Source organism: Vulpes vulpes, chromosome 12 (assembly GCF_048418805.1).
Source record: "Vulpes vulpes isolate BD-2025 chromosome 12, VulVul3, whole genome shotgun sequence".
Taxonomy (NCBI): domain Eukaryota; kingdom Metazoa; phylum Chordata; class Mammalia; order Carnivora; family Canidae; genus Vulpes; species Vulpes vulpes.
Window position 1 is genome coordinate 36,088,867 of NC_132791.1, and position 27,803 is coordinate 36,116,669.

The following is a 27,803-nucleotide window of genomic DNA, read 5'->3' on the forward strand; positions in this document are numbered from 1 at the left end:
TTGTAGCTTCTTGTTCATATGAATGTGGCTGGCATCTGGACTGGATTAAAAAGAACTACCATGCAGATGGAGACAGAGAACAGTGTTCTGGAACCCTTCTTCCATCCAACTTCACTGTCGATCCCATTTTCCTATACGCATTCTTACTTCCAGCTGCCATGGGGTCATTGAGTCTTAGCTTAAATCAAATGTCCTCTGGCTCCAGGTCCCATGATGAAAAATTTATGGAGTCCTGGACACATTACAAGTTTTACAGCTTTACAGCTGAAATCCTTCAGGTCCTTCTGACCTACTGAAGGAAAAAATATGTTTTATTTGATTGTGATTCCCAAACATTCTTCTAGTGTGTACATTTCTCCTACAGAATGTATATGTTGCTTCCAGCAGTGTGTTTTATATTACCTTGAAGAGCAGGGAAGCTCTGATAGGAAACAACTTAGTCTTGTTGCCAGGACAAGAGAAAACAGAACTTGCAATTAGAAGTATAACCGAGTGTATGGATCATTCGTTTGTTTTTCTTTTTGACTGAGAACACCTTATATGGGTCAATGACTATATCTTAACTTGTTTTAAAAACAATTTATATCCTCCAACTAATGATGTGTTGGTCTTTGAGTCTTTTTATTAAATGATATATACACACACATAACGATTTTCTTAGGACTTAAAAATATCATATGTTCTTGAAAAGTCCAGGATGTACCTCAACATCCTTGAATTAAACATTTCCAAATCTATGCCCAAGCCCTAAGTCTCAGTCTCTCTCTCTCTCTCTCTCTCTCTCTCTCTCTCTCTCTCTCCAGGAGATCATAAGTGACAGTTTGGATATGGCTTGAAAACAAGGTACCCAAAGGCACTTACCTTGACAATGAAATCTGCTGTGAGGGGTCCAGTCATTCTCAGTATCTCTTTGTCTGGAAATTTCTGGAAGTCCACACTAGAATTGTCCACAAGAAAGGTTCCTGTCGAGCTGAGAGTGTTTTCACCTTTAGCTCCCTGCAGAGTTTTGGTTTCCAGATCTACACAACCAAACACATGTAAAGGAGAGAAAGATGTTCCCAGGGCTACCAAAGCCCACATACAAGCACATTTCATAAAACAGTCTACAGCTCTGTAAGGGAGAAGTATCGTCCTTTATACTGTTGACACAGTTGAAATTGTGATATAAACAAAATTTATGGGCACCTCTGGATCACAAAGGAGTTTATGTTGCCCATGAAATTATTTTAAAACTCATTAGCCAAGCATTCAAGGCTCCTGGTCAAAAAATCTTCGACTCCCTGATGGCCTCATTTGGGTATCCCACTTTCCCATAATCCTATTCCTTTAACTAAACTATCTCCCATATCTATCTTATTGATTTCAGCCTCTGTGGCTCTCCATCTAGAATAGAATACTCTCTAGTTTTCTTTTTGATCTGTCAGATCCAGGGTGCTTCTCTGATTTTCCCTCAGCACCTGTGTGACTTTATATTCATGCATTACCTTGTGTTTATTTGTACTATCTGGCTTCTTACTGTGTGTCTGTGGCTCTCAATGAAGAAATGATAGTAACGAGGACAAGGAAGTCACTTCTTTTTAGCTCTCTTTTAAAATCTTGCAGGGTACCTAATACAGTGTTATGTACATATATGATATTTTGTAAGTGCTTAAGAGAGAAAGAAGAACTTCTTGATTCCTGGAGCATTCTGATCTCAATTTGGCCAATGACAAAGGCGATGAAACATCTTTTGTTATAGGAAATCATAGCAAGCTGGAGGTGATGGTAATTATGCCGTGTATCTCAGAGCAGATAAAATTCTCATGTGATTAAGAAACCATTTAGAATAACTCCCCACAGTTGGAAGAGAGATAGACTAGGTCTAATGGCTTCTAAAACTTGCATAAGCACCCTTAGTTTTGCAGTGGTTCTTTAGCAGAAGGACAGAGTGCCAGGTGAGGCTCTGGGTCTCCTATCCCACATTCAATCTGAATCACTCTCCTTTACCACATTTTACAAATTGGGGTTCTGGGACAATTTTAGGACCTCTGGAGGTACTCAAGCACCCATACTAAGCTATTCTAAGTGTTGTCTACTCCAGGTTGGAATACCAACAGGTGAAGCATATTAGTGTCCAATGAAATGGCCACGACCCTCAGACGAAGTCTGTGTAGACTTTTTTCTGGAATGGGTCAGGCTCCATCCTCCTGGCCCTGAGTCCAGAGCTCCTCACAGAAGGACATAAGGCTCATAAGGGAGAACTGGAAGGAAACCACAGCAGTTGTCATCAGGGGAAAGTCAACAGCATGGGCTCTTCTTCTTCTAGCCTTCATTCCTCAAGCTGCCTTCTGTGTATGTGTACTAGTTTGTAGACATATCCCCAACACATAAACCAACTTGGTTTTGGAAAAATCCTGAGGGTCTAAGTCTGATCTGAGCATCTGATTCAATTTTGTCACCAAGCCTCATAGCTTCTGATTGAAGATAAGCTGCAGCTGGACCAGACTGGTCTTGTTCTGGTTTGGCCCTAAACATTTCAGGTTAGTCCCATATCAGACCAGCTTCTGGGAGTTAAGTGGAAAGGATGGCAAGAGAAAAAGGATGTCATTTTATTCACATATTAATTTCATATTATATATTACATTGTATTCCAGATACACAAACAAAACCAAAAGTTCCTAAGCTACATATATGTTGTCAACAGTATGTCTGTTGTGAAAAAAAAAAAAAAGCAAATTCCATTTTGCTTTCCATCATTGATAAATATCATCTGCCACTTCATCCATTGAATTCTTGGGACAATTAAACCAAAATGAGGCTCATTCTTTAGCCTCTTAGTGATCACATAATTAGGAAAACTAGGAGACTCAGACATTTATAAAAATCAATTCTTCTTCAATCTATTCCTTTGGGTTCCTTCTTCTGCAATGAGGAGTCAGTCCCCCACTTGGTGATGATCTCTGCCTGGATGTTTTATTCTGAGCAGGCCTGTCACTGCTCAGAAAAATACTGTTTTTGAGTAGGGTTGTTATATGAGCAGTTACCTCTGTCCAATCCTCCAGGGGAAAAGCAAATCATTTGAGTAGTGATAGTGTACACACATACATCATCCCTTGACATGTGAACACTATATTTTGGGGGGGTTGTTTAGGGTTAGAAAAGAACTTGGATCCATATAAGGTGACTTACCAGCATCTTCTGGCTTTGCCTGAACTGTACCTTACTTATTCCTTTCTTTCACATGACCCCTCAAATCCCGCCTCTCCCATGAAACGTATTTATTTTTATTTTTAGAAAGACTATAGCAGGCTATCTGAACTTTCACAGGCTCCAATTTATCTTCCTCTTGTTTGTCTTTCTGGAACTATTTCATTTATAATCCAATTGCCAAAAGATAATGCTTGCTACCTAAATTGGTTTCATAGGCATGTGTGTGGGAGGAGAAAAAGAACAGAAGATGATAGATGGTTCTTTAGGAATCCAGGAACAGTCACAGTGGAGGAGATTCGAAATGCTCAAGGGATCAGCTGAAATGAACTCTTTCAGTGGAACTGAATTTTGTAGAAAATACAATGTATCCTCTTATACCCCTTCCCTGGTTTACAGCCTATAATTTTCTGCTGGTAATTTACAGGTCTACATCTAAACAATACTAAATGCTAAAAATAAAAAAGGAAAGATGTGGCTGTGTACTACTGCCTTGGCATGACTGAAGATATCAATTCTTTCTAAATTCTAGTGGGGCCATGCTCCCATTTGATCTTTGGGGTTTCAATCCTTAACCCTGAGATATTAGGGTTTTAATCCTTAACCCAATTTTCAATATATAAGGGCTTTGTATTGTCTTTAATACATGGGATGTTTACTTATACCGCCATGGTTTTCTTTAAATCCATGGTTAAGGTTGTTTGGTGCTTCTGTGCTCCACTGAATTGATAAAATAATGCAATAAAAGAATAGGAAGAAAGAAAGAATGAAGGACAGGGAGGGAAGGCTGGAAGGAAGAAAGAAAAAAAGAGATGCAAAGCAAGAAAAAGACAGATTGATTGGAGAGGAAGAAGAGAGAAAATGAGAAATAATAGACACAAAAGCATAAACATATGCTTAACTCATGAAAAACCTATTGGGAGCATCTATTTTGTATTTTTCAGGATGAGTGTGGTTAGAGATAATTACCCTGAGGTTTTTGCTATCTCATCAGGCAGCCAAAAGATAAACAGAAGCACTCAAAATATCATGCTATGGCAGAGTAAAAAGATTTGCACTTCTGTATTTGAATCTCTTCTGGGAACAAAAAATAATAATGACTAAAATTCCCAATACCCAAAGGAAAACAACTGAGTTTACTCACACAAGTGATCAGGTCCTTTTAAGACAAGGCGAATATGTCTACTTCCATAGGGAATAGCAACCACAGTATCATCCACTAGAAAGAAACAAGGCGGTATCTTAAAATCACATAATTTGATACAAAATTATTGATTGCTCCTATGTAAAGGCACTGACTTCTAGACTCCCTCAAATGACAATCTTCTCTTAAGCATTTGAAATAGGAACGCTGATATTTGGGAATCAAAATGTCCATTTTCCTCAGAATAAAGCATGCCAGTGAAGGTGGTCATTAGTTAACTTCTGGGGGATCTGGCCTCTTAAAAATGTACATAAATTTTGATATATTGAGAAATGAAATTTCAAGTTTCCATTTCTGATTTTAAAACCTGGTTTCACCTTGCCAAATTTCTCCAGGTTACAAAATGAAAATAAACTCTAATGCTCAAAGGATGACTATATTATATCAAAATCTAAATTTCTTTCTAGCAAAGCAACTATCTTGGATTAGAAGAACAAATAAGAATAGGAGAAAATATGTTTGTTTGCATTTGTTAAATCTGTCAAGGGCAGATATCACGCCTCCCAGTTCTTTAATATTCTTTACTCTATCTACATCTAATACTATATATAGCAAGTGCCTCCAGAATGGTTAGGAACCTTCCTCCTTACCCCATACTCTCTTTGCTTGAAAATTTAAAAAAAAATTATTTTGGGGGTGAATCATGGATAATTTAGAAATGGATTACTTTTATCCTCCTTGCAAACTGAACCTTAATTCATTGGAAGCAGTCCTCAAACCTACTTTTTTTTTTTAATTAAGGATATTTTCTATGCATTGCAAACATATCACAGGCATTCTCCCTTGTGACATCTGTGACAGCAATAACTCTCATTTACATGCCACTGAAGTTTCACTTTCTAAATTATACCATTTAAATTCAATTGAATTTAAATTTAAAAAATGAAACAGAAAAATAATGGGGATGAAGAAAAATAAAGAGAACTCAATCAGAATTCATTCTATTCTAAGTCCCTGGGATTTCTTTGGACAGAGTTCTACCTTAGTGATTGATACCGGAGGTAGCTTGCAACAAATGTGTATGTAGTAGTTTGAGCACATCAGTACAAAGAAATAGTCTAAAAGTTCAGATTCATTGTTCTGACATTTCACTGATTTGTCATTGCCTTTTGGAGTTTAAATACTACAGACATAAAATATAAATCTTTAAGCTAAAAAAATAAATTATACCATTTACTTCTTCACCCAAAACTTGTGACATAGGCAAAGAGGATGCTACTATCCCCATTTGATGATGACAAAATGTAGGTTCTGAGAAGTATAATGAGTAGCGTATAGTCAAAAAAGAAGAGGGCATTTCAGAAGACAAGGGAAAAAGCAGGTATTTTTAAAATTCACCAGTATAGTCAGCAGCTCTGTGGGATTCTCTGTTTCACACGTATTTTTAGGATATTATATATTATCATACTCTCATTGGAAAAATTTAGTTTCAGTAAGAGTAATCCTAAAAGATACCTGGTGTTCTGAAACTTAACACTATCTTGTCTTTAGGAGAATCTGATTTCAATAAATGAATCTCAGGAGTTCCCTAACCTCTCTGATCCTTAGTTTCCTCATTTGTAAGCCAGGGAAAAACCACACTTACCTCATAATATTGCAGTAAAAAGATATAGATATTGGTGTCAATATATAGATGTATAGCCTGGAACACAGGAGGCATTTTGTAAATATCACTTTCCTCGCTCTCTTGCAAATCTCCTTAAGGACAGGAACTGAGAGACTGTTTATTTTTACTATAATTTTAAAACCTCCAAGGCCCCAGCACACAGCCAGTTGAATGAGAAAGAATGAGAAAGAAGAATCATATGCTCTCAATTCTTTCCCTAAAGAAGTTACATTTATCAGGTTCTTTACAATGTTGAATATTCTACTCACACTACAACCTTCTAGCCATTTTTAATGTCATACATTGTTGAAGAAAAGGCTGAATTTCAGATAGCCAAGAGTTTGTGGAATACAAACACAAAGCATGTAAGGGGAATATAGAAAAAGGAACAAAAAATGTTCAGACTGGGCCCATTGAGTTTTAAATGTCTTGCATAAAGACATGGATTTTTAAGTTTACAAAAGAAACTCAAAGCAGTTAAGACAATGGGATTTCTGGAAATAGAAAGTCTTTGTTTATCCACAGGTCAAATAAAGTGCAAGTAAAGGGGAAGCTTTCTGTTTGGCTCTGCAATGCTCAGCGGCAGACTTCTGACCCACACACTACTCAGGGGGCCTCCCTCTTGTTCTGTTGAGAAGCTACTCACATTCCACATGCTGGGGCATTAACCCTAGCTTCTGGCTGATGCATTAACTTTTGAATGCTCACCAAGGAAGATGGGGAGAAATCCAGAAAGGTGTTAGGGGAAGAAGCTACGATGGAGACAGTAGATTAGGCAAAAATGGATGCCTCCTGATGCTCCTCTGCACCTGCTCTGGTCCAAGAGAAATAGGGAGCAACTCAAGCTGGTACAAACTTGAAGAGTCAGCAGCACATGGCACAAGAGGTATGAAGAGTCTTGGTCTGTTCTATGGTGCTGTGAAGGGCTGATGGACAACTGGCAGTCAGCAAATTCATTCCACAAATATTTTTTGAGTGTCTCCTAGTGTCAGGCCCCATCCTAGGTACCAGAGATTCAGTGACAAGAAAGACAAGCAAAGCAGCAGCCCCACAAAATGGTCCAAGAAGAAGAGACCTAAGATAAAATCTGTGTTAAAATATCACATGCTATACCCTGTCCATGAAAACTCATAAAGCACACTGGTTTCTCAGAAGCCCTGAACCAAAGAACCTCATTTCATTTGATTTTATCCAGTGTATCCCCCCAAAGTGTTAACCCACAGAATTTTTAAAAATATATATCATCTGTTAATACCAGATGATACATCTCAAAATATAATTTTAGAAATGGTGACCTTAATTTGACCAAAAAAAGATAGGAAAAAACTAATTTCATATTCTACTTGATAAAAATCCATTCTGAGTTGGATATGTATTAATAATAGTCTCATTTGGGGATAAATTCTCAATAATTAGGGATGGGCTAGGAGATTCTTCTATTTGGCATCTATTATAGTAGTGAACACAGGATGGTGTTTAAGACATTTGAGAATGTGTAAGCAGGCTTTATCACCCGCCTCCTTAGTGATTAATACTATAGGTTTGGTTGGTGGGACAGATGGGTACACCGTCTCTCACTGTGCCCTGCCTTCCTCTGGGTGCTCCACTCCACAAAGGCACACTGCTCTATGATCAAATATATCTGGCCTCATCTATTCTGGCTTTTTGAGAAAATCATAATGCCAATCTTCAGGACATATTTCTAGGTTATTAATCAGCAATTCTGAAAGACCTGCTTCAGAGATCAGGTAATAACCTCTTTCTCAATTAAATTTATAAACTTTCCATGGGAATCATAAATGCTGTCATTTCACAAATGTGGGTTGGTTACAAATGCCCTTTCTCAAGAAAATTGTTCTAAAGATTGTACCTAAAATATTTCATCAAAAAATCTACAGCTATATGTGTATTCCACATATAGCTTTCTATTAAAAGTTTTAGATTTATTTTTCAATATCATCATATGTGGACTTCTCCATGTCATTCAATGCTGTATCAGAGAAAGGTGATAATGATAATTTCTGAGGATTTCCTATTCTGATATCCAAGTTTGCTTTATTTTTAGACCTGTTGATGTTTATGTTTTTAAGGAGTCTTCCATCTAAGTCTACAAAAGAAACTCAAAGTTTTTAAAACAAAAGAGTCCTCATTAATGTGGTTGGCTACACATAAAAATAGTAGTACATAAAATAGTAGTCTGCTAATCTTGAGGAGGTTTCAGTAATATATTTTTTATCTTCATGCCAACTTTATTAGTCTTAGAATATAACCAATGAAATAAGGTGAAGCTAAGCATTTGAGCCCTTCACTATCCCCCCCGAGGTTATCAGTAATTACATACTGGAGGACATTCCTGACTATCAAACAGGTAAAACAAGATGGATCTTTCCTGACTGTTGGGTGAAACAAGATGGATTTTTCCTGACTGTTAGGAACTTCATCCTTACAGTTATTCAGGCCAAAAACTTTAGAGTCATCCTTGACTTCATATATCTAATCAGTTAGAAAATCCTATTGCCACAAGAGTCAAAATACCATATTTCATGGATTCTAAGAGGAACAATCTCTTACATTTCAATGTATGTGAAATCAGAATGCATCCCACAATCAATAGTGCATGATATTCTTTCTCACCGAGGCAGTAATCCTGCCATAATTATCTTTGCCTGCACACACCGAAACAACCAGTATCAAACTTGCAAAATGGGTGTCAGCAGCTGGGAAGAAAATTCTAAGAAAATAGTGGAACACACTTATTTAGTCTCTTGGAACTAAATAGCTATGGGGGTTGTAGGGAAATGAGAATCCCCACAGTGCTTATAACATTGCCAAAGTAGGAATCAAAAGCTGGCTCTCTGTATGCAGCTGCAAACCTGAGTTAAGAGCCCAGCATCAAGACTTCTGGTGCCTGACAAGATGGAATAAGTGCCCAGACTTAATTATCTGCTTAGAGATCACCAAAACGTCAGAAAGCTATTAAAACACACACACACACACACACACACACACACACACACACACACAATACTTGGCTTTTGAGACACTGAATATCAAGTAAAAAGGGCAGCAATCTCTGAGAATCAAGAAACGAGGTAGGTGAGCCTTAACATTGTCCTGACTTCCTACTTTGAAAGACTTTCCCAGCCGCCTCTCAGGAGGTAAGAACTGCAAGCCTGGAGGATTCCCTGAGTTGAGGAGACCAAGCTAAGAATCCAAGAAGATCAAGGTGGCTAGAGTTTGAATGGCAGATTACCAGAGAGAAAAGGGGATACACAGAGAAACAACTCTAGAGATTTAAGAGCATTCTCCCATCACATTGTACACCTCAAACTTATACAGTGATGTGTATCTATCACTTCTCAACAAAACTGGGAAAAATATTTACATGACATAAAAAATATTTATGTGGCATGCTAATAATATATGCTACTATATAATTAAAAACATTATTCTCTTTGGGTATCCAGCAGCATACCCATGCTAATCAGGACATGCATATAAAGAAACTTGCTGAGGCTGGGGAAATAACCACACAAAAGAATTGTAGAAATGACTACATGGCATGCATATAGGGCTTGGAATTACTATCTTACCCCACCAGCCATCCTAGAAAACTTTATAATTTTGGGACACTGAGCAGTAGAAGGGTCTTGCCTCAGTAGCAGGGGATAATTAGCACCAGCCAGACATGGCTTTGGTCTTGCCAACTAAATTTTAAGACCCAAAAGGATCAAATTTATTCCAAGTAACTTTATTGCCTCTAGAACAAAACTCAAAAACATTTACAGGAATACAAAAATATCTAGTATCCAACAAGATAAAATTTGTAATATCTGGAATCAGGTCAGAAATTACCAGGCATGCAAAGAAGCCAAAAAAATTACAGCCCATGCTGCAGAGAAAAATCCAATCAGTCAAAACACAGGATAGACATTAAAATATTTACTACAACTTTACTCTATGTTCAAAACTTAAGTACACATACACACAAATTTTCAGGCCCAGAGAATTTTAATGGTGAATGCTACCAAGCATTTAAAGAAGAAATAACAATCTATATGCAGTCTTTTCAAAAAAACAGAAGAGAAATCATTTCCCAACTCATTGTATGAGCTTAGCATTACACTGCTACCAAAACTAGACAAAGATGGTATAAAAAAAAGTATCCTTCAGACAACTATCTCTCATGAATGCAGATGGAAAAAAACCTTCAAACAAAACACTGGTAATTCAAATCCAGTAATCTATATAAAGAATTAATACACTATAACCAAGGAAGGGAAGCCTGGTTTTTTATTTGAAAATCATTAATGTTATCCATCACATAAAAGTCTGAGGAAGAAAAACCATATGATTGTATCACTTTAGGAAGAAAAAGCATGACAAAATTCAGTATCAAGTCATTATAACTCTCAGTACATTAGGAATAAAAAAGGACTTCCTTAATGTAATAAAAGGGATTTTCAAAAAAACCTACACCTAACTTCATCCTCAAAGGTGAGAAATTGAATGCTTTTCCTCTTAAGATTGGAAATGAAATAAGGATACCCTCTCTTGCCTCTTCTCTTCAACATCATATTGGACATCCTTGCCAGTGGAATAGGCCATAAAAATAAATAAGTGGTTTACAATATGAAAAGGAAGAAGTAAAACCATCCTTATTTGTAAAACAAGATGATAGCTTATGTAGGAAATCCAAAAACTCTCAGAACTAGTGAGTTAGCAAGTTTGCAAAATATAGAGCAAACACATAAAAATAAATTAGCAATGTACAATTGAAAATTAAAATAAAAAATAAAATGCCAATGCAATATGACAAGAAAATAAAAGAGGTAAAAATTTAACTAAAATACTATAAAGGCCTAGAAAAGGAATGAGAGAAGACCCAAAGAAATGGATAATCATGCAGTGCTCATAGGTTAAGTGACTTAACATTGTAAAAATGTCAATTTTCCACATATCTATAGAATTAACAAAATTATAAATCACAATTTCAGCAAGATTTTTTATAGATATGGACAAGCAGATTGAAAAATTTACATGGAAAGCAAATAAACTATTATAGAATAGCCAAATGAGTTTGAGAAGAAGAGTAGATTTGGAGGGATCAAATTACTTGATTTTAAGAATTCCTTTAAAGCTATAATGATCAGGAGAATGTGGTTTTGGTGAAGGACTGACACATAGATCAGAATAGAGTCCAAGAGACCCACACACAAAGGGCCAGTGGGCTTTTCACATAGTTTTATTTTATTTATTTATTTTTAAAGAATTTATTTATTTATTTATTCATGAAAGAGACAGAGAGAGAGAGAGAGGCAGAGACACAGGCAGAGGGAGAAGCAGGCTTCATGCAGGGAGCCCAATGTGGGACTCGATCCCAGGACTCCAGGATTGCACCCTGGGCCAAAGGCAGGTGCTAAACCGCTGAGCCACCCAGGGATCCCCCCTTCACATAGTTTTAAAGGCAATTCAAGAGAGAAAAAGACATCTTTGTAACAAACAGGGCTGGAAAAGTTAGACATCCTGATAATTTCCCAAATTAAACTATATATATATTATATATATATATATATATATATATATAATAGTACCAAGATTTAACTTACCGTAAATTAACTGAAAATAGGTCATTGATAGTAAAGCTAAAATGTAAAACGTTTAGAAGAAAATATCAGAGAAAATTGGTGACCTGTAATTAGTCAAGGAATTCTTACATACAATGTTAAAGGCATAGTCCTAGTAAGAAAAGAATGATGACTAGTCTCCATCAAAATTAAAAATTTGGGGACACCCAGGTGGCTCAGCAGTTGAGTGTCTGCCTTTGGCTTAGGGTGTGATCCCGGAGCTCCAGAATCGAGTCCCACTTTGGGCTCCCTCCATGGAGCCTGCTTCTCCCTCTGCCTATGTCTCTGCCTTTCTCTTTGTGTCTCTCATGAATAAATAAATAAAATCTTTAAAAAAATTAAAAGTTTTGCTCGGTGAAAGCTGATATTTATTTATTTATTTATTTATTTATTTATTTATTTATTTTTTCACAAGAGTTCTTCAAATTGAGAGAGAGAGAGAGAGGCGGAAGAGGAGATTGGAGTAGGAGATCTAAAGATTTTACAGAGCAGGCTCTGAAGACAACAAAGAACATAGATAACATAACAGAAGCTAGAAAGGCAAAATCAAAGAAAATGAATTAGTCTCTAGAACTTCCAGAAGGAACATAGCCCTGCTTAACATTGTAATTTTATTTTAGCCAGACCCATTTCAGACTTCTGACTCTCCAGAACCATAAAATAAATGTATAGCTTTGAGACACTAAATTTATGGCAATCTGATACAGCAGCAACTGGAAACTAATAGAACATGAAAAAACAGTCAACATCATTAGTCATTAGGAAAATGCAAATTAAAACAATGATGGGATATTAATATGAACCAATTAGAATGGCTAAAATAAAAAATACTAACAATATTAAATGATGGCAAGAATGTGGAGCAAATGAAACTCTTACACATTGCTGGTAGAAATGCAAAATAGTGAGCTACTCTGGAAAAAAGTCTAGCAGTTTCTTAAAATGCCAAATATATATCTACCATATGACCTAGCCATTTAGCTACCCAGGAATTTACCCAAGAGATATGAAAGCATATGCCCATATAAAAATGTGAACATGAATGTTCATAGCGGCTTTATTTATAAGACCTCCCAAGTGAAAACAACCCATATGCCCGTCAACAGGTGAATAGATAAACCAACTGTGGTATGTCCATACACCGGAATTACCATACAGCAATAAAATAAAATAAACTATTGATGCATGCTACAATATTAATGAATCTCAATTACGGTGAATGAAAGAAGCTATTTGGACAATAGTTTATATTGTATAATTCCATTTATGTAAAGTTCTAGAAAATGCAATCAAATCTATAGTGACAAAAAGACCAGTGGTTGCCAGAACACAGGGCCAGGAGAGCAGAAGTAAGGATTATAAGGGGCACAAGAAAACATTTGGGATGATGGGTATGTTTGGTTTCACAGGTGTATGCGATATGTAAACAAGTTGAACACTTTAAATATCCAGTTTATTGTGGGTCATTTATACTTCAATATAGCTGGGTACCAGTGGATTTTATTTCTTTTGCAGATTCATTTTCAAATAGTGTATTACAGGTACCACCATGCCATGTGAAAATTGAGTCCAAAATTATTAAAAAGAAGTTGGAGAAAAAGTTTATTTCAATTTTATTTGCCAATTTATTGATTTATTTCAGGTTCTTTGTATGTATAATACATGGTTTTAAAAAAAATCTACCTTTAAAGTAGATCTTTTAACTATCATGTAAAAACCCTTAGTGATCAGGAGGCATTGTGTCATAGTTTCTTAATTTCTATAGCAGGTTTTCTTTCTTTTATAGTTGGGCATAAAATAATGGCACATCTTTCAATCAGTGAGGTCTTAGAGTCAAAGAAATGCAGTAAATTCAGATCAAATCACTCCTTAGCACCTCCATCTCCCTCATGGTCCAAGCCGTCATCATTCCAAGGCTGGCTTACTGTAACAGCCTCCTGATTGCTTTTGTACTTCCATAGCTAGATCAATTATAGTCTACTCTCAACACAGTAGATAGAGCAATCCTTTTGAAAAAAAAAAATCAAGTCATTCCACCGCTCAAAATCCTCCTGTGACTTCTCATCTCATTCTGACTAAAGGCCAAAATCCTTACAAAAGCCTACAATATCTGTGGCATTCTTCACGCCACCTTTCAATCCTCCTGCCTTCATCATTTCCTGTAGGATTTTTTTAAACTTACTTTAAGTCACATCAGCTTCTTTGCACTTCAAGAAATATGTCAAGAATACATTTACCTAAGTAAGGCCTTTGTTCTTGACTTTCTCTATGACTAGAATTCTCTTTCCCTTGACTTTTGCATGGTGACATTAAAACCTGGTTCCAAGATGCCACTTTATCAGTGTGTACTCTTCTTACTAACCTATCTAGTGTTGCAATTCCCTGTAACACTTAATTGGCAGCCCAGCCCTATCTCCTGTTCTTCTTCCCTGCTTTATTTTTTTTAAGACTCCTACCACCATATGACAGACAACACATTTTATTTAGTTTTTTTGCTGTCTGCCCCTCAGGAATTTTGAGATATCCAGGTGATTTCAAAACACACAAATTCATACGACAGGTTTGCAAAGCTGGAGACATTAAATTGATAGCAAATAGACTGGCTCTAGTTATAAGTATATTGCATATACTTGGAAAATATGTAATAGGGTACAAGCCAATATAATTTGCAAGAAAGTGAGCCTTTGATTTCAAGAATCAAAAGTTAATGTTAGTTAAATTTATTCTTTTTTTGGGGGGGGGCAGGAAGTTGAAAAAAGTGACTAGGAAAAGTGGAAAGATTGAATGCTATCAGTGGACAGCATTTTCCTTTAAAAAGGGAGAAAAATGTGCCTTGATCTAGCTCTCTTTCTTGTCTGTATTTGTATTAGGCAATTACTCTGTCTTTTGATACAAAGATGGTTTCTTTATTATTTGCCAGCAAATGGCAGCCCTTGGATAAGTTCCTCCTACTTCTCGTTTTCCTTCTGGCACTTCCCACCATGGTCTTTCTCCACTCTTCTGTTTTCTCTTTGTTCCCCCAAGGCTTGATAACATTAAAAAAAAAAAAAAGTATTGGATATAAGTTCAGAAGAAAATGAGTTCAATGTGGGGAATCCGACTGCTAGGAGTTTGAAAAGAGCATGTGGCTGGCTTGCAGTGCCTTTTGGCAGAGCACAGGAGAGAGACCTGGCACCACTCCTCCAGGCCTTCACGGGTGGAGAACTGCTCACCTGGCCAGCACACTGGGCCCCGCAGAGCAGTCTAATCTTCCCTGCCTGTGGGTCACCCCACAGTCTGTAAATATAGGGTGGAAGGTTCTTCTGGGGTGGAGAAAACATAAACGAGGCAGTTTGTTCAGCATCTGCTATAGATTGTGGTGAGGTGCATGCATATGTTGGGCTTTATTGATATAAATCATTTTGTCATGAGGCATCATCAGTGCTAAGGTAAATGAATCAATTGCATTTTGTCATTATGGATAATCATCAGGTTGTGTATGATATAATTAACCTATTCTCTGTCTTGAATAGAGCACTTTTCATTGAAATATCTATTTGCAGATCTGGGGGTGACTTATGGCTCTTAATTTGCTTCAGTTTGTTCTTTCAGAGCTTCTCCACATTGTTCCAGTGAGTCAAGCCCCAGGGTCCCTGATGACTCCCTAACAGGAGGGTAAGAGGAATATTTATCCAGGCAGACTGTTGAGGCAGAGGGCATGAGTGCGAAAGGAGGGAGGATTCCCTATCCCTAAGCCTGCTATATAGCAGTTGCTACACAAAAGCAGTCATCTCCTTTTTCTGTGCCTAGCAGAAATTCCTAGATTCCTAGATAATGAGCATTGATCAATTACATGACAAATAATTAGCAAGATTTGGGACACCTGGGTGGCTCAGTGGTTGAGCATCTGATGCCTTCGGCTCAGGTTCTAATCCTGGGATCCGGGATCGAGTCCTGCATCAGGCTCCTTGTGGGGAGTCTGCTTCTCCTTTTGCCTATGTCTCTGCCTCTCTCTCTGTGTCTCTCATGAATAAATAAATAAAATCTTTAAATAATAATAATAATTAGCAAGATTTTAGCTCTTCCAGGATTTCTTAGTGTTCTACAAAAGTGACTTTTTAAATGTAACTTCCTCCCCAAATATCTTACCGTGACTTCAGAAATTTACAAAACAATTGTGCCTCTATCCTCTAGTTTTCATCTTCCAAATTTTTAAATTTTTCATCTTATAGAAGAAGCTACCAACACATGAAAGGAAAAAAAATCTCACCTGAATGTACTATATCAATGTCTAACTTACCTCATCCTTCATTCTCTCTGCCAGACTTTCCCCCACCCCCTAATTCACATTTTTCACTGCCAGCAGGGGTGTTAGAATGTAGAGTTCACTAAAGCTGGTACCTCTAATGTTTCTTGTGTTTAAAAGTCCCTAGTCTTTCTTGCTACTACCTCTTCTTCCCAAGAACTGGCTTTGGACAAACTGCCTTTGAACAAACTGCCTTTTCCTAACTTCTGGGAATGTTTCTTTAGTGTATACTGCCTTTCTTCTTGACCTACAAGCCCATTTAAAGCCACAGACTCTGCCAAATGTCAATTGTTTTTTTCCAGCTAGTCAACAAAGAAGGAGAACAAAGCCACATTCAGTAAAAGATATTATTCTCAGTTCCCAAGCTAGGGGAGCCATGTGCAAAGACATTCAGTCAAATCTATTAAGGATTCTGGGTAGGGGCAAAATCTGGAGACAGTATGCCAAACAAGGTCAAATTATTCTAAAAATGTATGTCTTTGAGTACAAGAGTTGCCTTATTTTTATTTTTTTTTTCTGATGCAGCACCCAGAGCAGTGATGGTCACAAAGGATAGTGTTTTGTAAAATGATCTGGATCACTGTGTGACTGCGAGGTTATCTTAGGTATCACTAGAACATGTGCAATCTACCCAAGCAAGACCCAGTTGGGCAGAAATCTGAAGTAACTTGTCTTATTCCATCTAATTGCTTTAAAGTGTCCCACCGTGCAAATAATCAGCAGGGTTGTGGGACAGGCCAGAGAAATGAAATGAGTAAGTGCTTAGGTTCTGGAATTGGACTCTGGGCTTGAATCTTGACTCTACTATCTTATAGTTGTGTGACTGTGAGCAAGTCACATAATCTGACTAAGCTTCAGTTATCTTATTCATAACATAAGGATAAACAATGCTTTGCTATAAGATTGTTATAAGGATAAAATGAGATGATCATGCAAATTTCCCAGCACATATTACAGAGGAAGCATATATTTATTGTGCTAGTATACAGAGTAAGACATAAGTTAATAAATGGCTTCATATAATCACCATCCAGGGGATCCCTGGGTGGTGCAGCGGTTTGGTGCCTGCCTTTGGCCCAGGGCGCGATCCTGGAGACCAGGGATCGAATCCCACGTCGGGCTCCCGGTGCATGGAGCCTGCTTCTCCCTCTGCCTGTGTGTCTGCCTCTCTCTCTCTCTCTGTGTGACTATCATAAATAAATAAAAATTTAAAAAAATCACCGTCCAATATTAATTCTGAAAGAACCTGTGTTCAGCACCAAAGATCGCTCTGTAAATGAAGACAGAATGATTTCATGGTGGTAGGAGTGAATTTGTTTAGATTTACATACTCTCCCTGCTAAATCCCATCAGGCACATCAGACTGAATCAGGCAGAGGCTTGGACGCAGTCTGTCCTCATGTTGGGCAGCAAACTGCATGTCTATGTTTGTAAATAGAGTGTGTTTTGATCCACGTGTAGTTCACTCCTGCTGCATGACAAAAGAAAGGGTTGCAATGGGTTACCTGACTTGTTCTACCTAAAGTAATACACAAAGCAGGAACATGAAGCTTTCTATAGTATGTTCAGATTCATCTTCATTTTGGTGGTGGCCTCATTCCCAGCTGCTGAGGGGAGCCAGCACTAAACCAGGAGAGATTAATTAACCAACAAACCCGAAGATGGCCCCATCTCTTGTGGCATCTTACATTTGGTTGCAGAGAGCTGGGATTTATATTGCCCTCGGACCAGCCGGCAGGTGGACCCATCCCCGTTGCAGACTCCACAGTTATCCTCCTTGATGGTGCTTCCCAGCTGGTGATCGCAGCCGACAATCTAATAGGAGAGAGAGATGGGTGATTCAACCAGATGCCTACTTCAGGGATCCATCGCAAGGCCCATCACCACTAAATGACCTCGCTTCATTTTGGAGGAAGCATAAAACATGCTTCCCGTAGAGGGGAATGAATTCAGCTGGAATTTCAATCAAGCTAAGGAAGAAAAAGCAGAGCATAGACAAAGATGTTTTTACAGTTCAAATATATAAACAGAAAGAAGGGTGGGGGAGGGAGACAGAGAGAGAGAGAGAGAATGGAGGCAGGCAGGGGAGAAGGTAAGGGAGAGAGGAAGACCCTGACCTACTGATATCATGGAGCCTTAATTTAAAAGATAACTCCTATGGGACTAGGTTGGTTAAGCGTCTGCTTTTGGCTCAGGTCCTGGGATGGAGCCCCGAGTTGGGCTCCCTGCTCTGTGGGCAGCCTGCTTCTCCCTTTTCCTCTATCCACCTCTCCCCTCCCCACCCCCACTTGTACACTTTATTTATTTGTCAAATAAATAAATAAATAAAATCTTGGAAAAAAATCACTCCCACTGTCAATAATTATGTGTCACTAAAATTAAAAAATACACTTATGAAAGGAAAAATTTTGTGGATTATTTTCATGTTCCATATTTTCCCTTAGACTGTAAGCTGTGTAAGAGTAGGGGCTTTGTATGTTAGGTCCACTGATGTACCAGGCAACTAGTACAGTGCTTGGCAAACTGTAAGCCCTCAATAGGTATTTGCTGAAGGATGATGGCAGGCGAGAATTCTATCACTGAACCACCAATGCTGCTGAATGATAATGAAAATCGCTCCTTTTTTTTTTTTTAAGATTTTATTTATTTATTCATGAGACACTGAGACAGGCAGAGACACAGGTAGAGGGAGAAGCAGGTTCCCCATGGGGCAGGGAGCCCGTTGTGGGACTCGATCCTGGGATGCCAGGATCAAGCCCTGGGGCAAAGACAGACAATCAACCGCTGGGCCACCCAGGCTGCCCTAAAATAGTTCCTTTTCTAGCTAGCACTTCAACTAAGAAAAGAGAAACAATCACAGAATGAGCAAACAGGGATCCCTGGGTGGCGCAGCGGTTTGGCGCCTGCCTTCGGCCCAGGGCGCGATCCTGGAGACCCAGGATCGAATCCCACATCAGGCTCCCAGTGCATGGAGTCTGCTTCTCCCTCTGCCTATGTCTCTGCCTCTCTCTCTCTCTGTATGACTATCATAAATAAAAATAAAAAAAAATTAAAAAAAAAAAAAAGAATGAGCAAACAGAAGCAAGATTACTGTATGTGTGTGGTGGGGGAGGAGGGTCGATGAGGCAGGCGGCAGAGACAACCAATCCTGAGGCCCTCTTTGCCTAGCTGTGTCCTGCTAGGCACAAGACAAGTACCTTGTTAATCCTGAGAACGATTATGTAAGATAACTCCACTTAAAACCGAGGCCCTAAGTCTTGCCAAGGTCACTTTGATAATACGTGGCTGAGTTCTGAACACATCTAATAAAACATTTATGCTTAGTCCAAATCAGGCTTAACAACAATTACAAGCACTTATCAGGTATGTGGGCCAAGTCTATTTGTACTTTTACTCTCTCCTTTCTACAGTTCAAGTTAAAAAAAACTCAAATCCAAACTGCATCAGTTTGTACCTCTATAGTTCTAGTTAGATCTAATATCGAAAGACTCCACTTGCAAACAACTTCAACTACTGTCTTTGACACAAATAAAATGAGAACTATGGTGACATCTGAAGAGGCTTCTTTCCCAAAAGTCCCTGCAATTCACTGTGTCTTTCAAAAATCTAATTGTTAATTGACATTTCTTTGAGGCTTGACTTTCCTTTTTTGTACCTTTAATTAATAATTGCAAACACATGTTTGCAATTTAAACAAGGTTTAAAAATTACAATTATTTAGCACTGCATTATATATGTGCTATATTTTCAAATATGGTAATATGTATTTTTTATACACAGGCATACAAGCATTTTTAACATCGATGACAAAGCAGTAACTCCTTCAACAACTATACATTTTTTGAAATACAAAGATGTCAGGAAAACATAGTGCCCAGCTTTTAAGTGGGGAGCAAAGGTGGGCTGGGTCTGTCCTTATGGGCTCATTGTGATCAAGCTGCCATTCACCTCAGTATGCTCACATGTTGCAGTGAAGTCACTTTAGAATATCATCCAAATTTCATCCATGCAGAACCAACACATGCTGGCTTAAAATTTCATTGATGTGCTTCTATGTAGCTGTAATAAAATTATTTTCAAAAATTTAATCTGTAGATGAATCCACATACGAGTTGAATAATTCTGCAGTCACTTGTATTCTGAACACAGTGTGAAATGGGGGTGCAGAAGTAACTTATATACCACCACCAATTATTAAAAATAATTTAATCCTCTAGCCATCAATGATCAAGATCTGCCATGCGCCAAGCACCGTGCTAGAAGCAAAATCGAAAGGTGAGTTTAAGCACATAAGCACCCATCCTCATGGGACCTAAGAGTCTAATAGTCTCCTCTAGGAGGCACATATTATTCAAATCATCATACACAAAAAGTGTAAAATGATAATCATGATGCAAACTATAAAGTACAGATAAATGATACTCTAAGAACATGAAATATGGAGAATTTGGTATAGTTAGAGAGGCCAGAGAAGAGTCTTTTAAGCTGAGATATGGACGAGGTGCCAGAGTTAACTATACAAAAGGGAGGTGTTGCTGTGAGGTGTACTGCACATTTTAGTCAAGTGTGGGTACCAGCTAATTAGAAAGTAACCCAAAACCCAAGTTGACAAAAAACAAAAACAAAAAATGTCAGAAGCTAAACCATCTGTTTGGCTTAGAAGGGTCAAGTCCTTTGAAAAAAACATGGTAATACTAATTTAGGCAGTATGCAAAGAATCAATGACTCATCTGTTGTTCTTTGGGTTTGGAAAGAGATGAATTTAATCTGACAAGATACTCAGCACTATGGAAGGGTGATGGGCAAGGGGCATGGATATTTATACTCTCAGGTATCTCAAATATAACTTGGTTTATTCCTTAAAGAAATTTCGAGTTTCTCAAAGGATTTAACTTTCTCTGGAAATTTTTTACTGGTCTTTGATATCTCTAAAGAAGCCAAATAGGAGATTACTATGAAAATCTCTCTAAATCCTAAAGATTTCTTATGGCTCCAAAGCCATTTTAAGAAAAGAACAATCCTGCTTTACAGATCCAAAGTAACAATCTATTAGGATCAGCTAAATAGAAGGTGACATACTTTAGGGCTCACTTGACCAGACCACCAACTTAGTGCCCTCAATGTAGGTTTATAGACCTCAGGATATGAACCAAGTGGGTTCTAACTAGGCTTTGTTTAACTTCAGAGTTGAAGAGACAAACATATCCCTGATCCACTTTTTTCGCTCCTTTGTATCAATTCCTTTTTAAGATGCCAAAATATTCTAACTCAATTATTTTTAAAACATGGGAATACTTTATCATCAGATAAAATGTTCCTATTTTGGTCTAAATGGAAAACTGTTTGCAGTTATGTCAAGAAAATCCTTATTGACATATCTCAGTCTATCTCAATCTTTTGATCTGGAATAACAGATTAATTAAACTGTTACTTTGAGAGCTATTATTAATAACAAAGAAAACAAAGAAATACAGAAATGGGTTTATTTGGCAGTTATAATGACAGATCTCTGCGCTTTTGCACATACTACTATTTCTGCCTAACATGCTTTCCCCCAATTCTTTAGTTAGCAAACTCCTATTATTCATCTTTCAAATCCCAAATTAAGTGTCTCCTCCTCAAACATGCCTATCTAGATTCCAGATTTAATGGCTTTATTATTCTGTGCTTCCTCAGCCATTTGTTCAGAACTCCAGAGATTACTGGTTGCCACCCAACATCCATCTTATTTTTCTCAGTAACAGAACTCCAATTTTATTTGGGGTAGCAACATGTCCAGTTAAAAGAATACATTTTTCATTGGCTTTGTGATCAAATTATAATTAGTGAAATAAAAGTGGAAATGTTGTATGCGACTTCTGGGAAAACTACTTAAAAGAAGCTGACTTAGATGACCCCACCTGCCTGCTACTCTCCTTCCTTCCTGTTGGCTCCAGGTGCTGTTTTGAAAAAGAGACAATCCTGAGAATGGAAGCCCTGCAGTAAGGAGGGCAGAAGAGAAAGAAAGAGCCTGGTTCTTTAACCTTACTTAGACTGATCATATCTTGACTTCTTTTTTTATTTGTGCGAGAGTAATCTTTTATGTGCTTAAACCATTATTGCTTTGGCGTTTCTTTTGTATACACCCAATTCAAATAGTTGAATAACTTATATTGAGTTTAATCTATTAATATGTCTGTTTCTATACCAGATCATGGGCTATTTGAGAGCCCACATTCCATTAATCTTTGCATTTCTGCTGTCTGGCACAGTGTGTGACACTTGACAAGCATGGTGAATGCTGGTGAATCAATGAAACACACAGCAAACATAATGGTTTGTTAAAGCCATTGTAGGTTACAGGTAAGCAGCCTTAGACTGCAGTCATTGACACACACGTAGACAAAAATGTGAATATATGTGTATACGTGTGCTTGTTTGTATCTGTGTACACAGAGGAACAGGCGTATCATAAATGACAACTACAGGTCAAACTGAAACTTCTGTCCTGCTGCATGAACAAGAATTACAGTAAAGGGCTAGTATTTTTAAAAGACTATTTCCCAAGTGCACCTACACTCATTATTAGTGAAATGTCATGGGAGGCAATGTTCAGGTCACTGAGTTCCCAGACCCACCCCATTCTGGACAAAACATTAAAGTGAGATAATGACCACTCATAACTTTGGCAACTACATAGAATTTTTTTTGCAAAGGGTGGAAAACTAGCTGAGTATTTTGGTCTAATGTATTTTATTCATATTCTGCTACTTGGTGTCAACCTGATACAGTGGTCTAACCGCCTCTGTATCCACAGTGATGCTTTTTTTTTTTAATAAAACTTATCTCAGGTGACATAAAAAGTCAAAGCTCCAAGACATTTTTGGTGCTTTAGCACCACGGCAGACTTCAAGCATGTCATGCAGGTTTTAGGCATCAGGGCTATTCTATGTGCTGATAGGGGTCTCTCCCTTAGTTTTACAGAACTGACAGCAGGTAAACAGGCAGACTGCAAGACTGAAATTCTCTAGACACTGAAATAAGTATAATAAAATGTCTTCACTCGGAGCCACAGGAAAAAGAAAGATTATCATCTGAATAATTTGGAGAATGTAAATAAACATAATCCATGCCCAAACTGACGTGCTTAGATGGGTTCACACTGGCCACATTTCAAATGGTTTCCCAAAAGGACCTCAACTTCTAGCATCAAATACTGAGCCAGTGATGTCAAGCTTTTCTTGATCCAACACCATGAGGTAAGAAACTTTTAAATCCCTTTATTTTCAGCATGGGGAAAGACAAATATGGAAAACTAAATGCTGCAAATCTGATCACAGCTGCTCTTATTTATAATTATTTAATTCAGATAGAACTTTATGGGGAAGAGTGTGCTGTTACATGTATTATAACTCATTTATTATTTACATTAATAGGGAAGACAGTGTATCTCCAACCTTATCTTCAAAAGAGTTTACATTGATTGATTTGCTTATGCTTTACCTTTAAAAAAAAAAGATTTTATTTACTTATTCATGAGAGACAAAGAGAGAGAGAGACAGAGAGAGAGGCAGAGACACAGGCAGAGGGAGAAGCAGGCTCCATGCAGGGAGCCCGATGTGGGACTAGATCCTAGGACTCCAGGATCACTCCCTGGGCCGAAGGCAGGGGCCAAACAGCTGAGCCACCCAGGGATCCCCATGCTTTACCTTTTTTCAAAAATATTTATAGCACATACATATAATACAAAACAATAAAATAAAAATAAGCACAAATGGGAATATGGGGTAAGGAGAAAAATAAGAAAGATGAGTTAAAGCCAAAAAGGAGAGAATTATACAGAATGCATACCATGAAGTCCTACACATTTGCTAAATGGGGGTTACATATCTAGATATGAGCTTCCTAAAAGAGAGGAAAACATGAACAATTCCAAGAGTTACAGCATTTACTGGATCTTTTAGAAAATGTATAGGATAATGTGTTCCTTGCAGGAGACACTTGATAAATATTTATGTAATGAATAAATGACAAACTGGCTCAGGAGAACCATAATTACTCACAGTATTGAAATCCTAGATATATATCTGCTGTGAGTTTTCTGAAAGACAATGTCATATAACAATGTCCCAATAACAACTGAGCAAATACATACAAGACCTTTCAAAGAACTGGCTCTTCAACAATCTTTGTTGGATCCTAACAGTCAGAGAGGATTTGAAAAAAGCAAATTTTAAGTAGCCAAAACAAATCATCCAGATACAGAGCATTGTGATGGTCAGACCTAATCTGCGAATAGACTTTATAACACATAGGGCTGGGTTGACAAAAATTTGGCACGTGTGCAGCTATTTTTCCTGCCAGGACCCATGACAGACATTGCTAATCAACTGTAGCACTCTTTGCCACTGAGATTTTATGTAGCTCCAAATCTTCTACAATACTGTACTCTAGAAGCCAAACTCAGACAGACTATGGCTGTCATTGGAGGAGACTATACACCAATTTATTATTCCGGAGTTAGAGAAATGAACTGGGTCTCTTTTGGGTGATGCAATGCAAATATCTCTCTTTTGACCCCTGGATTGACAAAAGGCCACATGTGGCTGCATCCCCACATCCAGGTCCTATATCCTACCGCCACTGCCACCATGCCCAAGAGAAAGGCTGAAGGGGATGCTAAAGGATATGAAGCCAAGGTGAAGCATGAGCCAAAGAAATCTGCAAGGTTATATGTTAAACCTGCTCATCTAAAGCCAGAGCCCAAGCTTAAAAAGACCCCTGCAAAGAAGGGAGAGAAGGTACCCAAAAGGTTAAGAGGAAAGCTGATGCTGGCAAGGATAGGAATAACTCTGTGGAAAACAGAGATGCCAAAACTGATCAGGCACAGAAAGCTGAAGGGGCTGGAGACAGGGATAGTATGAGGATAATATCAGGGATATTGGGAGAATTGAATAATGTTAACTAGTTTACTCTGGTGATCATTTTGAATCTTGATCCAACACCATGAGGTGTGTGTAGTTTTGGTAACTGTGTGACTATACAGTTTGAAATATGATCTTTTATCAAGTTTTATAAAAATGTAAAACTGTTTTACTTTTTTTTTTTAAAGATATGTTGTTAGCACATAGAACATTTAATTGTTGTTTTGGGGGAAGGGCATATATCACTAATAGAGTATCTCTGAAGCTAGGTTGATACAGGGAAAATACTTTTCCCTTCTAGTTTTGAGAAACTTCCTCATGGTTCCCAGGAGGAGGGATTCCCTGAGGTTGACACATATTAGCCACCTTGGCACAGATACCTTGTGGTATGGAAAAGCTAAAATTCATTTTTATGTCCTCTTCTCCTTCTCTGCCTTCATCATAGCCTTGACTCCCTTAAATCTAGAGACCTATTGGAACCTGACCCCAAGAAGTGGTTCTCAGTATGTTAGGCAATCTAGACTTTAAAGTGTCACCATTGAGACGGCATCCCTCAAAAGAATTCCTTTTTTATTTTATTTTATTTTATTTTTTTAATTATTATTTATTTATGATAGTCACAGAGAGAGAGAGAGAGAGAGAGAGGCAGAGACACAGGCAGAGGGAGAAGCAGGCTCCATGCACCGGGAGCCCGATGTGGGATTCGATCCCGGGTCTCCAGGATCGCGCCCTGGGCCAAAGGCAGGCGCCGAACCGCTGCGCCACCCAGGGATTCCCCAAAAGAATTCCTTTTTTAGCTTAACAATTCAGATAGATAATTTTGCCATTTTCATTTCATTTCCTGAAAGTCAGGGTTAGCTTATGAAAAGTTGTTAAACAATATGCTAATTATGAAATGTCAACCCTGACTAAACTTTCCCTGTTCAGAATACCAAATGAAGACTTCATTGGGTTTTGTAGTGCTGTTCTGATTTTGGTAGTCCAATGAAGAAGGGAGTTAGAAAGTTGTTGTATATTGGTAATGATTGTTTGCCAGTGTCCATAATACCATGCTTATGAAAAGTATCTTTAATAAAGCTGAATACTGTATGGCTTGGGAAAAAATTAACATTCTCTTAAGATTTGAATGATTTCAAGTACAAATTATAACACTCAGGTTCATAGAAAACAAACAGTTTCCTCCAAGGTAACACAGGTAATAACTAACAAAACCAAAATTCCAACTTGGGATTCCCTACTACAGGTTAAAGTAGGATGTCTTTGAACCATGGAAAGACACACTATATGATATTTATTATGGCAAAGGTGAATGCTGATAACAAGCTTGACTATTCTTATCAAGATCACTGCCACTAGAGCAGGACTTAGGCACAGGGATGAATAGGTGGCTTCATCTGTGCTATGTGACTTGAAAACACATAAAGGGAGTACGTGGAAAGGTACACCTCCCATCTATACTGTGCTTCACACTTCTTCAGTATGAGAAAACAAAATCCCTGGCCATTCACAAAGGTGCTAATAGTGGTCCATGAGCTATGTTTAGCATTTTCAAAGCCTAATGGAAATATATTTACCTGCAATAAAACCACATAAGGTCCCCCAAACCCCAGCCATCTCATTATACAAATAAGCTGAATCCTGATCTTTATTGCATTTATTTTTCACTTATACTCAGGTCTTTAAGTCATAAAATAGGAAAACAAATTATTATTTAATACATGTAGTGTTTTGAGTAGATGGAAACTTCCAAAACACAAGGCCCATAGGAAAAAAATAATAAAGAACACCTTTGTGTTACAAAGTTGAGAACCAATGGTTTACTCCTTTGTTTGTTGTTCAAGTACCCTTGGGAGGAGTAACACATTAAGTTGTTGATTATACTTAAATTAAACCAAACCAACTGAGCATAAGGCATTACGTGGCTCTTATGGTGCTGTGGGGAATACACATAAATAGGCATGGTCCCAATCTAGGGTGAATGGGTTTAATCAGATAATTTCCTCAAAATAGGTGAAACCAGAAAAGGAGTGAGGTCTCTAAGACTGAAGGTCATAGTGATACGGAGGTAGAGAAAGAGGGGAAAGCCACCTAGAGAAGAGAGTAAACTAGTGTTTGCCAAACACTTGCTATATACATCTTGTCACTTAATTCCTTTTTTTATTGAGATATAATTGATATACAAACTTTAGTTTCAGTTATAAAATGTAATGTTTCAATATTTATATATATTTCAAAATGATCACCACAGTAAACTAGTTAACCTTATTCAATTCTCCTAATATCCCTGATATTATCCTTATACTATCCCTGGTTAACTATGGCTATTTTACAAAATAGACGAAACTACTTAATGAAAATAAAACTGAGACTCAGAAAGGTTCAACAACTTGTCCAAGATCACATTATTGGGAATTTGTGTTGCCAGAGTTGAAATCCAAGCTGAGTAGCACTATGTCATCAATGAGTGATTCCTCTATTCCATGATGTATTGTGTTCCTCTTGGGGGTTAGAAGGGCAATGAACAGACAGGAAGAATGAGGATGAACACGTCTCTGGCAGCCACAGCTTGTTGCCAAAAGCAACATCAGCCTACAGCCCTAAGTACTAAGATTGAGCACCAAGAAAAAAGTAGTGTCTTTGCATTCAGTAGCTCTGAAAATATACTTTCAAAGGGCAGGATTTCTTTTTTGGGGAGAGCAATTGAATTGGTTTAAAAAAATTAGTGCTTTTTTTCAACAGCCACACACATGCCACAGGGAAATACTGATAAATACCCACAGGTTATTAGGCCAAATGGATGAGGTGTAGCACTCTTACGCTCTAATATACCACAATGCAGAAAAAAAATTACATGAAGGCATTAATTCTCTTCTTCCAGGCAAAGATTTTCCGAAGGATCTTCCCAGTACATGACAGTCTCTTCTCTAGGTTTACCAGTCACTGGTGGGATGATTCAATTTCCTCTTGGAATCACCAGAGTCCTTACAATGGC

At 37.8% G+C, this 27,803-nt stretch overlaps 1 protein-coding gene across 3 annotated transcripts in view; it reads right to left on the bottom strand.

Moving 5' to 3' along the window:
- The window catches only part of ADAMTSL1 (ADAMTS like 1), an 871,496-nt gene that overhangs the window by 234,519 nt on the left and 609,174 nt on the right, over positions 1-27,803 (bottom strand). For all 3 annotated transcript variants that reach the window (XM_072728197.1, XM_072728199.1, XM_072728198.1), the window contains 3 exons: positions 17,597-17,723; positions 4,331-4,405; positions 862-1,019 (listed from right to left, as the gene is read on the bottom strand). In XM_072728197.1, coding sequence (XP_072584298.1) covers positions 862-1,019; positions 4,331-4,405; positions 17,597-17,723 — 360 coding nt within the window. The remainder of the gene's footprint in view (positions 1-861; positions 1,020-4,330; positions 4,406-17,596; positions 17,724-27,803) is intronic.